This window comes from Zeus faber (genome assembly GCF_960531495.2).
Source record: "Zeus faber genome assembly, chromosome: 1".
Lineage (NCBI taxonomy): Eukaryota > Metazoa > Chordata > Actinopteri > Zeiformes > Zeidae > Zeus > Zeus faber.
Genome location: NC_137193.1, coordinates 1,183,114 through 1,195,546, shown reverse-complemented (window position 1 = coordinate 1,195,546; position 12,433 = coordinate 1,183,114). Strand labels below are relative to the sequence as shown.

The following is a 12,433-nucleotide window of genomic DNA, read 5'->3' as shown; positions in this document are numbered from 1 at the left end:
GATTTGATATATAGCCAAACACCGTGCCGCATATACTGAATTTGTTCACTAGGCGTGGCACCAGACTCAGCGGCCACTTCCCGTTGGTCGCTCCGTCAGTCCGTTTATAAACAAGCATAATATTATGTTAATCACATTGTCATATTGCTTATTACTAATGCAATACAACAGTCTCCACACCAAAATTAGCATCTCTCTCTCTCAGCTTTGAGTACCCACGCCTGCATCGGCAGCATGGGGCCCTTCGGGGTTTGGGGCGGTGCCGGAGTGGCTCAGAGCCTGGCGGGGGGTGCGGGGGTTCTCCCCTCGCGCAAAACATTTCATGGTCCCAATCGCTTCTGATTCTGAGTTCTAAATTGGATGTAAAACGATGGAATAATACACGGATACTCCTGTCTATTTACGCACCGGGGTCTCTGTGCCGGAGGGCCCCGAAAACACCACTTGGGTGCCGTGACGCCATCAGCACAGGTTGCTGATGTAGGCTACTTTTTAATTTGCCAGATGACAAATTACGGTTCGGCCAGCTTGCATAAAATCAAACCGGGTTTAGGCTCGTACACCGGTCCGGACAGGACAAGGGGCCAATCGACCCGCACTAAGTTGTCGGTATGGAGGGACCGGGGGTACCTGGGGGCCTTTGGGGACAGACCTCCTCAGTCTGAAGGCCGAAGGAGAGCGAAAAATCTTCTTATTCTTGGAGCCTCTGCTCTTGAACCGGCGCCTGGAAACAAACTTGCGCAGGAGCTTCAGGCGCAGGGAGAGCTCAGGGCTGCATTTCTGTCAGGACACAAGAGCAGAGCTGTCAACCGTGGAACGTACTGAGAGTAGCGGTGGAGCAGGGTCTCCGCGGGCTTTGAGTGACTCCATCAGTTATTGACGCCGTAGCCTCTGGTAACGAGGATCATCACATGGTTTTCCAGCTACGAGGGCTAATAATATATACATATATACACTCATTTATCTGACGAGGATGAACCTTGAAATGCATCATCTGGTCAAGTGACCCAACATGTTGAGCAACTAGAGACGCACTGATTGACATGTCTGGACCGATTCACATTTCTCATTTGTTTTGCGAGATTCTGATTTTCATTCAAAGATACGTTCATCATAAAACACCGACCATTAAACACTGCTTACACTGTCGTCCAGTCATTTTGAGTTAATACCTGCGGCCGGAGAAATGTGATCCTCTGATCCTTCGGTCTGGTTGGGTGTATATGCTGAATGTCTATGACAAATGCATGGCGTGACCTGACCACGCCCACGCCTTAGGACAGCTGCACACACCTGCACAGTTTTGGAATGTTGTCAGGCCGTATGTAAAGAACTGATCAGATCTTCTTTGTTGACCTTGAAGCGCCTCCACACAGCCCACATTTCCTTTCTATCATTTTTTGAGCATCAACTACGTCACCTTACGTTGGTATCGTGTTTGAGAATCTGAGCATTTTTACCAGTACTTGAGCACCGTACGGGGGGTGTAGATATGAGATATCTGACACTGATCGGCCGCTCATTGTTTTGTGTTGATTGATTGTTTTCAATAATTCAACTGAAATAATGTGCCAGGTCTGGATAAGAGTGGGCGGATGTTGGGTGGATGTGCCTCCTGGTGGTGAAGAGCTCCATGGGGGGGGGGGGGCAGACCTTTCCAAAGGGGTGGTTTTTATCATGTCGTTTAAAGTGAGGAGCCAGAGTTCAAACTCCCTCTGATCACCATGACAGTTTCTTCCATGTGGCCTTTAATAGGGATTGGCGTTTCTTTAAGCAGTTGAAGACAAGAATTTCAGTCGATTAGTCGACTAGCCGTGACGTTGTCCCCCCGCCCCCCAACAGAGGCTATTAACTGCACATAGAAACTGTTACCAGTGCACAAATAATATAACTACAACAGCCGCTATTTAGTATTATTCTTCTATGTTTCCTAAATGGGCCAAGTGCTACACTGAGCAAACAAAAACAAACCAGAGATGACAAAACCAAAACGGAGGAAAATGCCAATGACTCCACATCACAGGAGTAGAGCCAGCTCCACCCAACACAACCGGCACTCTACTTCCTTCTCAAACTTGGTCATAACAGCACAGTTGGCTCCATCTCGCCACCATCACTCTCTCTTACAAGCACGCTCACCTGTGCGCCACACTTATTAGAGCCCGGGCGGAGTTTCTCCTGAAGTGCACGCCACACTTATCAGAGCCCGGGCGACGTTTCTCCAGAAGTGCGCGCCACACTTATTAGAGCCCGGGCGGAGTTTCTCCTGATGTGCGCGCCACACTTATTAGAGCCCGGGCGACGTTTCTCCTGAAGTGCGCGCCACACTTATTAGAGCCCGGGCGACATTTCTCCTGAAGTGCGCGCCACACTTATTAGAGCCCGGGCGGAGGTTCTCCTGAAGTGCGCGCCACACTTATTAGAGCCCGGGCGGAGTTTCTCCTGAAGTGCACGCCACACTTATTAGAGCCCGGGCGGAGTTTCTCCTGAAGTGCGCGCCACACTTATTAGAGCCCGGGCGACATTTCTCCTGAAGTGCGCGCCACACTTATTAGAGCCCGGGCGGAGTTTCTCCTGAAGTGCGCGCCACACTTATTAGAGCCCGGGCGGAGTTTCTTCTGAAGTGCACGCCACACTTATTAGAGCCCGGGCGGAGTTTCTCCTGATGTGCGCGCCACGCTTATTAGAGCCCGGGCGACGTTTCTCCTGAAGTGCGCGCCACACTTATTAGAGCCCGGGCAGAGGTTCTCCTGAAGTGCGTGCCACACTTATTAGAGCCCGGGCGGAGTTTCTCCTGAAGTGCGCGCCACACTTATTAGAGCCCGGGCGACGTTTCTCCTGAAGTGCGCGCCACACTTATTTGAGCCCGGGCGGAGTTTCTCCTGAAGTGCGCGCCACACTTATTAGAGCCCGGGCGGAGTTTCTCCTGAAGTGCGCGCCACACTTATTAGAGCCCGGGCGACGTTTCTCCTGAAGTGCGCGCCACACTTATTAGAGCCCGGGCGGAGTTTCTCCTAAAGTGCCACACTTATTTATCATGAGTAGCTTCTCAGAAGTCGACGTCATTGCTAAACGACTGAACAATTAGGAGACTAACCAGCGCATCCCCAGTGTAGACATTTGAAATTGTCGACTTACACACATGAAGCCTCGGAGCTGATCCACCATCTGGAACTTGGAGCCGCAGTCTTGGCAGTCGGGAGGTTTGACCGGACCTCTACTTCCTGGACGCAACTCATCAGAGGAAGTGGCAGGTTTTTGCCTCCCGCGAGCGGCGGAGGGAGGGGACAGCCGGGCTACGTCAGGCCCACGGGAGGCGCTCCGCACCGGGCTTAGAGCCTGGGGCAGCCGCTCCGGTGCTGGAGGACTGGAGAGCAGAGGATTGTGGGTAGGGAAGTTCAACCTGTGGTCACTCAACACCTTCTCTGCTGCTTCACCACACAACACATCTGAAGAGAAGGGAGAGACGAGAAGAGGAAGACATTCTTCACTTTGTATTTCCACAACTTTCTTCTTTTTTCCCCATTGACTTCCATTCTGCCAGAGAGAGGTCGTGAGAGGAATTTCAGTTTAAAGCACTTTCTGCTGGCTTCAACAGACCCAGAGGAGGTGGAGAGCGACGTGCACCGGGGCATTTTGGCGTGACCGGGGGAATGGTAGCGAGAGGAACCTACCGCTGATGATGAGGGAGGGATCCAGGAGAGCAGCAGGGGGCGGGGCGCTCAGGGGAGCGATGGAAGAGGGGCCACAGGAGCCCCGCAAGGAGCTGAAGCCGCTGGCGGAGCCCTGCGGCAGGCCCAGCAGCACCAGATCCACGCCACCCCCTGGAGGAGAGGCAGGGAAGGTTTCAATAAGAGAGTTGCATCAAGGCAGCGAAGCTTTTCAACAGCTCAGCACTTCTACATCCATCTACGACCGATTGGCGAGCCAGCGGGCTGTACCGACCCCCTGGCTGGAAAGACACGGGCTGCCCGTTCAGCTTGAAGCTCAGAGGAACCCCTGAGGTCCCCGGAGGCCCTGGAGAGCATGGAGCATGGACCTGCAGGAAAACAAGGGCTAAAGATTAATTTATCACTCAAAGATGAAACAAAAGATTATTTTCATCGTCGATCTTTTTTTTTTGTCCATTAAATGTCAGAAAATGCGACCGGGTAAAGGTGTTTGCCAAGTCCCGCCAATTAAATGTTTAAGAACCCAATATAAAAAAAATCAACATAACAAACAGCAGTTTTAGGATCACTAAATTGTTTTTCACCAAAGTGAGAAAGTGAAAGATTCAAAAAGTGCCACTTCCTTAAAACGATCATTGATACAAAACAATGAATGCAGGAAACAGGAATGTTGACAAGCTCCAGAATAACAGCTCTAGTCATGTGGTCATGTGCTACCACAGTGCACCGACGCAGCTGGAGGCTCACCAACAATCTGATCAGCGGATCTTCAAATATTTTCAAATTTCAATGGTTTACACATTATTTGAACGCTCACAACCAAAAAAATTAACAACGACCATGGCCCACTCGAGACCCAAAACACCAGTACACGTCACAAACGTCCATCACGGTTTCCCAAAAGCCAAGAGGACGTCCTCAAATGTGTTGTTTTGTCCCGAGCCCAAGATATTCAATGTACTGTCATACAGCACCAAAGAAAGAAGGAAACATTCACATCTAACAAGCTGCAGCCAGAGGAGTTGGAAACTTTCTTCAAACAAAACTAAAAAGAAAACAATCGATTATCAAAATAGTTAGCAATTATTAGATTAATCGACTAATCGTTACAGTTCTACCGTCTGGATGCACTAAAAAGGATTTATTAAAGTAAAAGTTGCGTCCTCATTCTAATTAATGTAAATAACATTAATCAGAATGAGAGTTGAGATTTTAAAAAAAGGTGTGAAAACGGGATCTGCCTTTGCGTCCGCTGTCTGATGCTAACGCTAACTGCTAATGCTAGGTCTCCAGTACAAGCAGCTTTTACTCACCGACAGTTTTTAGGATGTGTTTATTTTATATATAATATGTCCTCCATGTTGCACCCTGCTATCGCAGAGGGGCGTGTCCAAGCGCGGACTATTCCCACATTAAAATAGATTCATGATTCCTCATTGAAGTGTTATCCCTGTGAATTGTGTGAGCGTCTGTCTCATCCTGTTGTTGTGATGCAAGGTTAACTTCACTCAACGAACGCAGCACGGCTTCCTGCTTGGAGGGCCTGGTTGCGTCTAACCGCGAGTGTAAACCAACGCGGAGGGAGTTACAACCCCGAGTTGGACTTCTGTATTATTTTAAAGGGTAAATTAAAATAAAAGTACAGGATAAATAATCAGCGTTTTTCGTTGTTTATTATACTTGTTTAAAAAATCAGGACACATCGCCTGCAAAACTGCTGATTCGATGTGGTGAAAAAGAGTCAGTCCTCCATGTTTGTGTTCTTTAAAGTATGCAGCAGCGCTCTGCTCGTCGGTGGACCTGCCCGTGTGGGGTGTGCTGCTGTGGCCGAATAGGCTGCTCTCCACACGACACAGGGAACCAAAGTGTGACGTGTCACGACGTGTGCTTACATGGGGGGGTCTCCAACATTTTGAACACCTGGGAGGAGCCGTTTGGAGATTTGCGGAAAGACAGAAACCAGACCAGATCGGCGGCCGGTATTTTACAATGTGAACACTACCAGCGCATCAGTCAGTAACCAAACCCAGGCCCAGCTTTTTGGTAGTTTTGCAAATTTTGACCATGATTACTTCACAGCCAAGACCATCCACAGAGCAGATGTTTATTCATTTTTTGGACAAAAAGGTATTTTAATTTCGCCTGGACTCTGGTATGGTATTTATTTGTTGATTTAGTATTTACGACTACGAGGTTACCTGGAGTGTGTGTGTTATGAGCCCGGGGGACCCCGCTCCCTCCGCCGGGTCCTCATCAGCGGCGTCAAACCACAGCTCCTGGTCCTCCGACTCACAGTCTAGAGACGGGTCGTCACTGTCCGAGGCGCCGGCAGGCGCCGGCTCCCCTGGCTCCCCCTGGTGGGACGGCAGGAGCGCTGCAGGGTCTCATATGCTGTACAACATGCCTTCACCAACAACGTACCAATATACCAAGATAGATCGACGCCCTCCTCAAGTACAAACAATATCATGAAGGAAGACAGATACATCACAAGGGCAGGGGTATCAAACCACTGGTCTGGGGCCCACATCTGGCTCGCAAGATGATCTAATGTGGCCCGCTCATGTTTAAAACATATTGTTGAATCTGGCACGTGGATTAATTCTAAAATCACAATGATTAAATAATACACCCAATGTTATTTGATGCTGATTTGAGTACAGAACAGAATGAGATAAAACAACATTATCATTATGATTAAATGTGTATTTTTTAAGAGCTATTAAATCAACAATTCACCAATCTTCTTCTTCATCATCTTTGTGCTGCTCCCGTTAGGGGCCACAGCGGATCATCTGCCTCCAACACCTTGTGTTCTGCGCATCTTCCTCCCTGACACCAGCTGCCTGCATGTCCTCCCTCAGCACCTCCATCAAGATTCTCTTTGGCTTCCTCTTTTCCTCTTGCCTGGCAGCTCCACCCTCAGCCTCTTTCTCCCAATGTAACTCTCATCTCTCCTCCACACGTGTCCAAACCATCTCAATCTGGCCTCTCTCACTTTTCCACCAAACTGTCCAACCTGAACTGTCCCTCTAATGTCCTCATTCTTAATCGTGTCCATCCTTGTCCCTCCCAATGAAAACCTCCACATCCTCAACTCTGCCACCTCCACTTCATCCACCTGCCTTTTAGTCAGTGCCACCGCCTCTAAACCGTACAACATGGCTGCTCTCACTACCGTCCTGTACACCTTCCCTTCACTCTGGCTGGAACTCTTCTATCACACATCACTCCAGACGCTCTTCTCCACCCACTCCACACTGCCTGTACTCTCTTCTCCACCACTCCACCCTTCCTGTACTCTCTTCTCCACCCACTCCACCCTGCCTGTACTCTCTTCTTCACCTCTCTCCCACACTCTCCACTGCTTTGGATGGTCGACCCCAAGTACTTGAACTCATCCGCCTTCTCCACCTCCACTCCTTGCATTCTCAGCTTTTCTCCGCCCTCCCTCCCATTCAGGCACGTGTATTGTGTCTTACTCCTGCTGACTTTCATTCCTCTTCTCTCTAATGCTGCCTCCACTTCTCCAGGCTCTCCTCCACCTGCTCCCTACTCTCGCTACAGATCACAATGTCATCCGTGAACATCATAGTCCACAGAGACTCCTGCCTGATCTCATCTGTTAACCTGTCCATCACCACTGCAACAAGAAAGGGCTCAGAGCTGATCCTTGATGCAGTCCCACCTCCACTTTGATGCCTTGGTCACGCCTACTGCACACCTTACTACTGTCTGACTGCCCTCATACATATCCTGTACCACTCTTATGTACTTCTCTGCCGCCTCCGACTTCCTCATACAATACCACACTTCCTCTCTGGGCACCCTATCATACGCTTTCTCTAAATCCACAAAGACGCAGTGCAACTCCCTCCAACCTTCCCTGTACTTTTCCATCAGCATTTTTAAAGCAAACATGTCATCTGTAGTACTCTTTCCTGGCATTAAACCATACTGCTGCCCGCTGATCCCCACCTCTCCTCTTAACCTAGCCTCCACTACCCTTTACCATAGCTTCATGTTGTGGCTGATCAACTTTATTCCCCTGTAGTTACGGCAGCTCTGTACGTCTCCCTTATTCTTGAAGATGGTACCAGTACACTTCTTCTCCACTCCTCCGGCATCCTCTCCCTTTCCAGGATGGTGTTAAACAGTCTTGTTAGAAACATCACTGCCATCTCACCTAAACATTTCCATGCCTACCCAAGTTTGTCATCTGGGCCAACTGCCTTTCCCCTTTTCATCTTCTTTAATGCTGTTCATCAAATCAACAATTCACCAATACATGGTGTAAAATAATCTTTGAATGAAAGTTTGTTTCCCCCCCCAATTTTGTATCATCATTCCACTAGTGATGATACAAAATGTTATATAAATGCTATATAATGCTAAAAATATACTAAATGTTCACCTGTTTCAGAAGTATTATAGAATAAATTATAAATAAATAAAAACTTTACAATAAATTAGTATTGGAGTCAAACATATCCACTTTACTAATGATCACTTCTGTTATATTTCCTGTCTGCAAATATTTTATCAAAAGCACCAACAGTCACCCCCAAAATATTGTGAAATGACTGATATTGAGGTATTATTTAAAACATATGACGCAGCATTAGGCGGGAGGCTACCTTGTCGCAGGGCCCCTGGGGTCCATCGAGGGCAACGGAGGGGACGGCCGTTTGTCGCAGCCTCGTGCGCTGGCGCCCTCTGCTTTTACTCATGATGAAGTCGCTTGGAAGGAAGTGCGCCCCACAGACGTAGCGCCTGCTGAACATCCACTTGGAAACGTCCGGGTCCAGCCGCAGCACTGCAAGCCACTTGCCCAAACGCTCCTGGTCTGACAAGGGGAAGCGGTGGAAAGTGGCCTGGGACCTCCCCACCCGGCGGTTGGAGCAGGACCCCACGCTGCACACCATGGTCATGTTGGACGCAGAGCCGCAGCGACCCAGAACATCAGCCGGGGGCTCCCGCTACAGGGGCAGCTACCTGGGTCCACCTCTGGGGGGCGAAGTCTCCAGCCTCGGGGTTCCTTCCACGTTGAGAAGTCTAGCCCTGGTCCAAGTCTCGACAGGACGCGGGGCTCGATGGCCAGTTTCTACAACACATTCAAAGATTTTAAACATTTGTCACATCCATATTGCACCGTACAGCATGCGCGATTATGGCGAAAATGATAATCACCCTTATTTTGATCAATATTGTGATCACCATTATTTACACATTTTGGGGAACAATTATTTTATTGTAAATTTTATTTGTAGATAAACAGAAAACTGCTTTCAACATAATGTATTTTATAAACTTATAAATGAAATGGACTAAAATGTACAAAGCTTTTAATCAACATAGGACTTTCTTGACATGAATTCAGTCTTTTTAATGCTTTATATAAATAAAATCCAAACAAGAAGGTCAGTTACACACCTAAAAATAAAATTAAAAAATAAATAAAAACAGCCCATAACTCCCCCACCCAACCCCCCACCGGCACAGCACGCCAAAGAATTTCCTCACAATTTAACATTTATCACATTTTAAATTAAAATAACTACTGTGCCACAAAGGGATGTTAATTTTGATAAGTTTTTTCCCTGACCAATAACTAACCCTTGTTAACCCATCAGTAACGGTTTTCCACTAATATTAAAATAGTAGGGCACAGCCCTAGAAATAATGAATAGTAACGGACACACACAAGAGAAATCCCCCAGATGTTTAAGGGTCCCACCCAAGGACGAGCGGAGCAACTGGAAAGTTCTGTTTCTCCAGAAGTCCTTAAACATAGCATGGTTGATGGTTTATCGATTATTGTGTTTGTGTTGCATATCAATGTAACTTTCACCAGCAAAAGAATTTAACAACAAGAATGACCGTTTTCAGAGTTCGTGAAACACAGCATCACTTCCTACCGACTGAAATTACTTGTTTCCAAGTTCCGTGGCATGCAGAATGACTTCCTACTGACATTCATTTGTTTTCCCGAGTTCCCATGGACGGCAACATCACTTCCTACAATAAGAATTACTGTTTTCCGAGTTCCTGTGGAACGCAGCATCACTTCCGAACAACAATCCTTCCACTTCCTATCACTTCTTACTGAGACAAGTTACATCATTCCTGAGTTCTCATGGAACGCAGCATCACTTTCTACCAACATCAATTATTGTTTTCCAAGTTCCCGTGACCACAGCTTCACTTCATACAACCACAAATGACTGTTTTCCGAGTTCGGTGGAAAGCAGCGTGACTTCCTACCGACAAGAACTACTGTTTACCAGGTTCCATGAAATGCAGCGTGACTTCCTACCGACAAGAACTACTGTTTTCTGAGTTCTATGGAACGCAGCATCACTTCCGAACAACAATCCTTCCACTTCCTATCACTTCTTACTGAGACAAGTTACATCATTCCTGAGTTCTCATGGAACGCAGCATCACTTTCTACCAACATCAATTATTGTTTTCCAAGTTCCCGTGACCACAGCTTCACTTCCTACAACCACAAATGACTGTTTTCCGAGTTCGGTGGAACGCAGCGTGACTTCCAACCGACAAGAACTACTGTTTACCAGGTTACATGAAATGCAGCGTGACTTCCTACCGACAAGAACTACTGTTTTCTGAGTTCTGTGGAACGCAGCGTGACTTCCTACCGACAAGAACTACTGTTTTCTGAGTTCTGTGGAACGCAGCGTGACTTCCTACCGACAAGAACTACTGTTTTTCGAGTTCCATGGAACGCAGCGTGACTTCCTACCGACAAGAACTACTGTTTTCTGAGTTCTGTGGAACGCAGCGTGACCTCCTACCTTCAAGAACTACTGTCTTCTGAGTTCTGTGGAACGCAGCGTGACTTCCTACCGACAAGAACTACTGTCTTCTGAGTTCTGTGGAACGCAACGTGACTTCCTACCGACAAGAACTACTGTTTTTCGAGTTCTATGGAACGCAGCGTGACTTCCTACCGACAAGAACTACTGTTTTTCGAGTTCTATGGAACGCAGCGTGACTTCCTACCGACAAGAACTACTGTTTTTCGAGTTCTATGGAACGCAGCGTGACTTCCTACCGACATGAACTACTGTTTTCAGAGTTCTGTGGAACGCAGCGTGACTTCCTACCGACAAGAACTACTGTTTTCCGGGTTCTGTGGAACGCAGCGTGACTTCCTACCGACAAGAACTACTGTTTTCCGGGTTCCGTGGAACGCACCGTGACTTCCTACCGACAGGAACTACTGTTTTCCGGGTTCTGTGGAACGCAGCGTGACTTCCTACCGACAAGAACTAGTTTTCCGGGTTCCGTGGAACGCAGCGTGACTTCCTACCGACAAGAACTACTGTTTTCCGAGTTCTGTGGAACGCAGCGTGACTTCCTACCGACAAGAACTACTGTTTTCAGAGTTCTGTGGAAGGCAGCGTCACTTCCTACCGACACAAATGGCTTCTTTCCGGGTTCTGTGGAACGCAGCGTGACTTCCTACCGACAAGAACTACTGTTTTCTGGGTTCTGTGGAACGCAGCGTGACTTCCTACTCGACAAGAACTACTGTTTTCCGGGTTCTGTGGAATGCAGCGTGACTTCCTACCGACAAGAACTACTGTTTTCCGAGTTCTGTGGAACGCAGCGTGACTTCCTACCGACAGGAACGACTGTTTTCCGGGTTCTGTGGAACGCAGTGTGACTTCCTACCGACAAGAACTACTGTATTCCGGGTTCCGTGGAACGCAGCGTGACTTCCTACCGACAAGAACTACTGTTTTCCGGGTTCCGTGGAACGCAGCGTGACTTCCTACCGACAAGAACTAATGTTTTCCGAGTTCTGTGGAACGCAGCGTGACTTCCTACCGACAAGAACTACTGTTTTCCGAGTTCTGTGGAACGCAGCGTGACTTCCTACCGACAAGAACTACTGTTCTCCGAGTTCTGTGGAACGCAGCATGACTTCCTACCGACAAGAACTACTGTTTTCCGAGTTCTGTGGAACGCAGCGTAACTTCCTACAGACACAAATGGCTTTTTTCCGGGTTCTGTGGAACGCAGCATGACTTCCTACCGACAAGAACTACTGTTTTCTGGGTTCTGTGGGACGCAGCGTGACATCCTACCGTCAAGAACTACTGTCTTCTGAGTTCTGTGGAACACAGCGTGACTTCCTACCGACAAGAACTACTGTTTTCCGGGTTCCGTGGAACGCAGCGTGACTTCCTACCGACAAGAACTACTGTTTTCCGGGTCCGTGGAACACAGCGTGACTTCCTACCGACAAGAACTACTGTTTTTCGAGTTCCATGGAACGCAGCGTGACTTCCTACCGACAAGAACTACTGTTTTCAGAGTTCTGTGGAACGCAGCGTGACTTCCTACCGACAAGAACTAATGTTTTCCGAGTTCTGTGGAACGCAGCGTCACTTCCTACCGACACAAATGGCTTTTTTCCGGGTTCTGTGGAACGCAGTGTGACTTCCTACTGACACAAATTACAGTTTTGAGTTCCCCGGGAACACAGCATCACTTCCTGCTGACAAGAATTAGTTTTCCAAATTCCCGTGGAAAGCCGCAGCACTTCCTTTCGACAGGATTGACAGTTTTCCTAGTTGCCGCGCAACGCAGCATCACTTCCTGCCGTCACTCCCCAACACAAACCCTCACCTTTTGAGTGTGGTGGCAGGAGCACCTACCTCCTGAGCGCAGCGCACCTCACCCCACGCCAAAGCCCCCCCCAGAACCACACCATGTTCCAATTGTTAGTT

At 48.2% G+C, this 12,433-nt stretch overlaps 1 protein-coding gene across 5 annotated transcripts in view; it reads right to left on the bottom strand.

The window, feature by feature from the left end:
- pogza (pogo transposable element derived with ZNF domain a) overlaps nt 1–12,433 on the bottom strand; it is a 60,035-nt gene that overhangs the window by 45,931 nt on the left and 1,671 nt on the right. For all 5 annotated transcript variants that reach the window (XM_080001516.1, XM_080001519.1, XM_080001517.1 and 2 more), the window contains exons 2-7: nt 8,309–8,775; nt 5,870–6,025; nt 3,946–4,039; nt 3,675–3,824; nt 3,139–3,449; nt 631–780 (exon numbers count right to left, since the gene is read on the bottom strand). In XM_080001516.1, coding sequence (XP_079857642.1) covers nt 631–780; nt 3,139–3,449; nt 3,675–3,824; nt 3,946–4,039; nt 5,870–6,025; nt 8,309–8,602 — 1,155 coding nt within the window. In that variant the 5' untranslated portion in view covers nt 8,603–8,775. The remainder of the gene's footprint in view (nt 1–630; nt 781–3,138; nt 3,450–3,674; nt 3,825–3,945; nt 4,040–5,869; nt 6,026–8,308; nt 8,776–12,433) is intronic.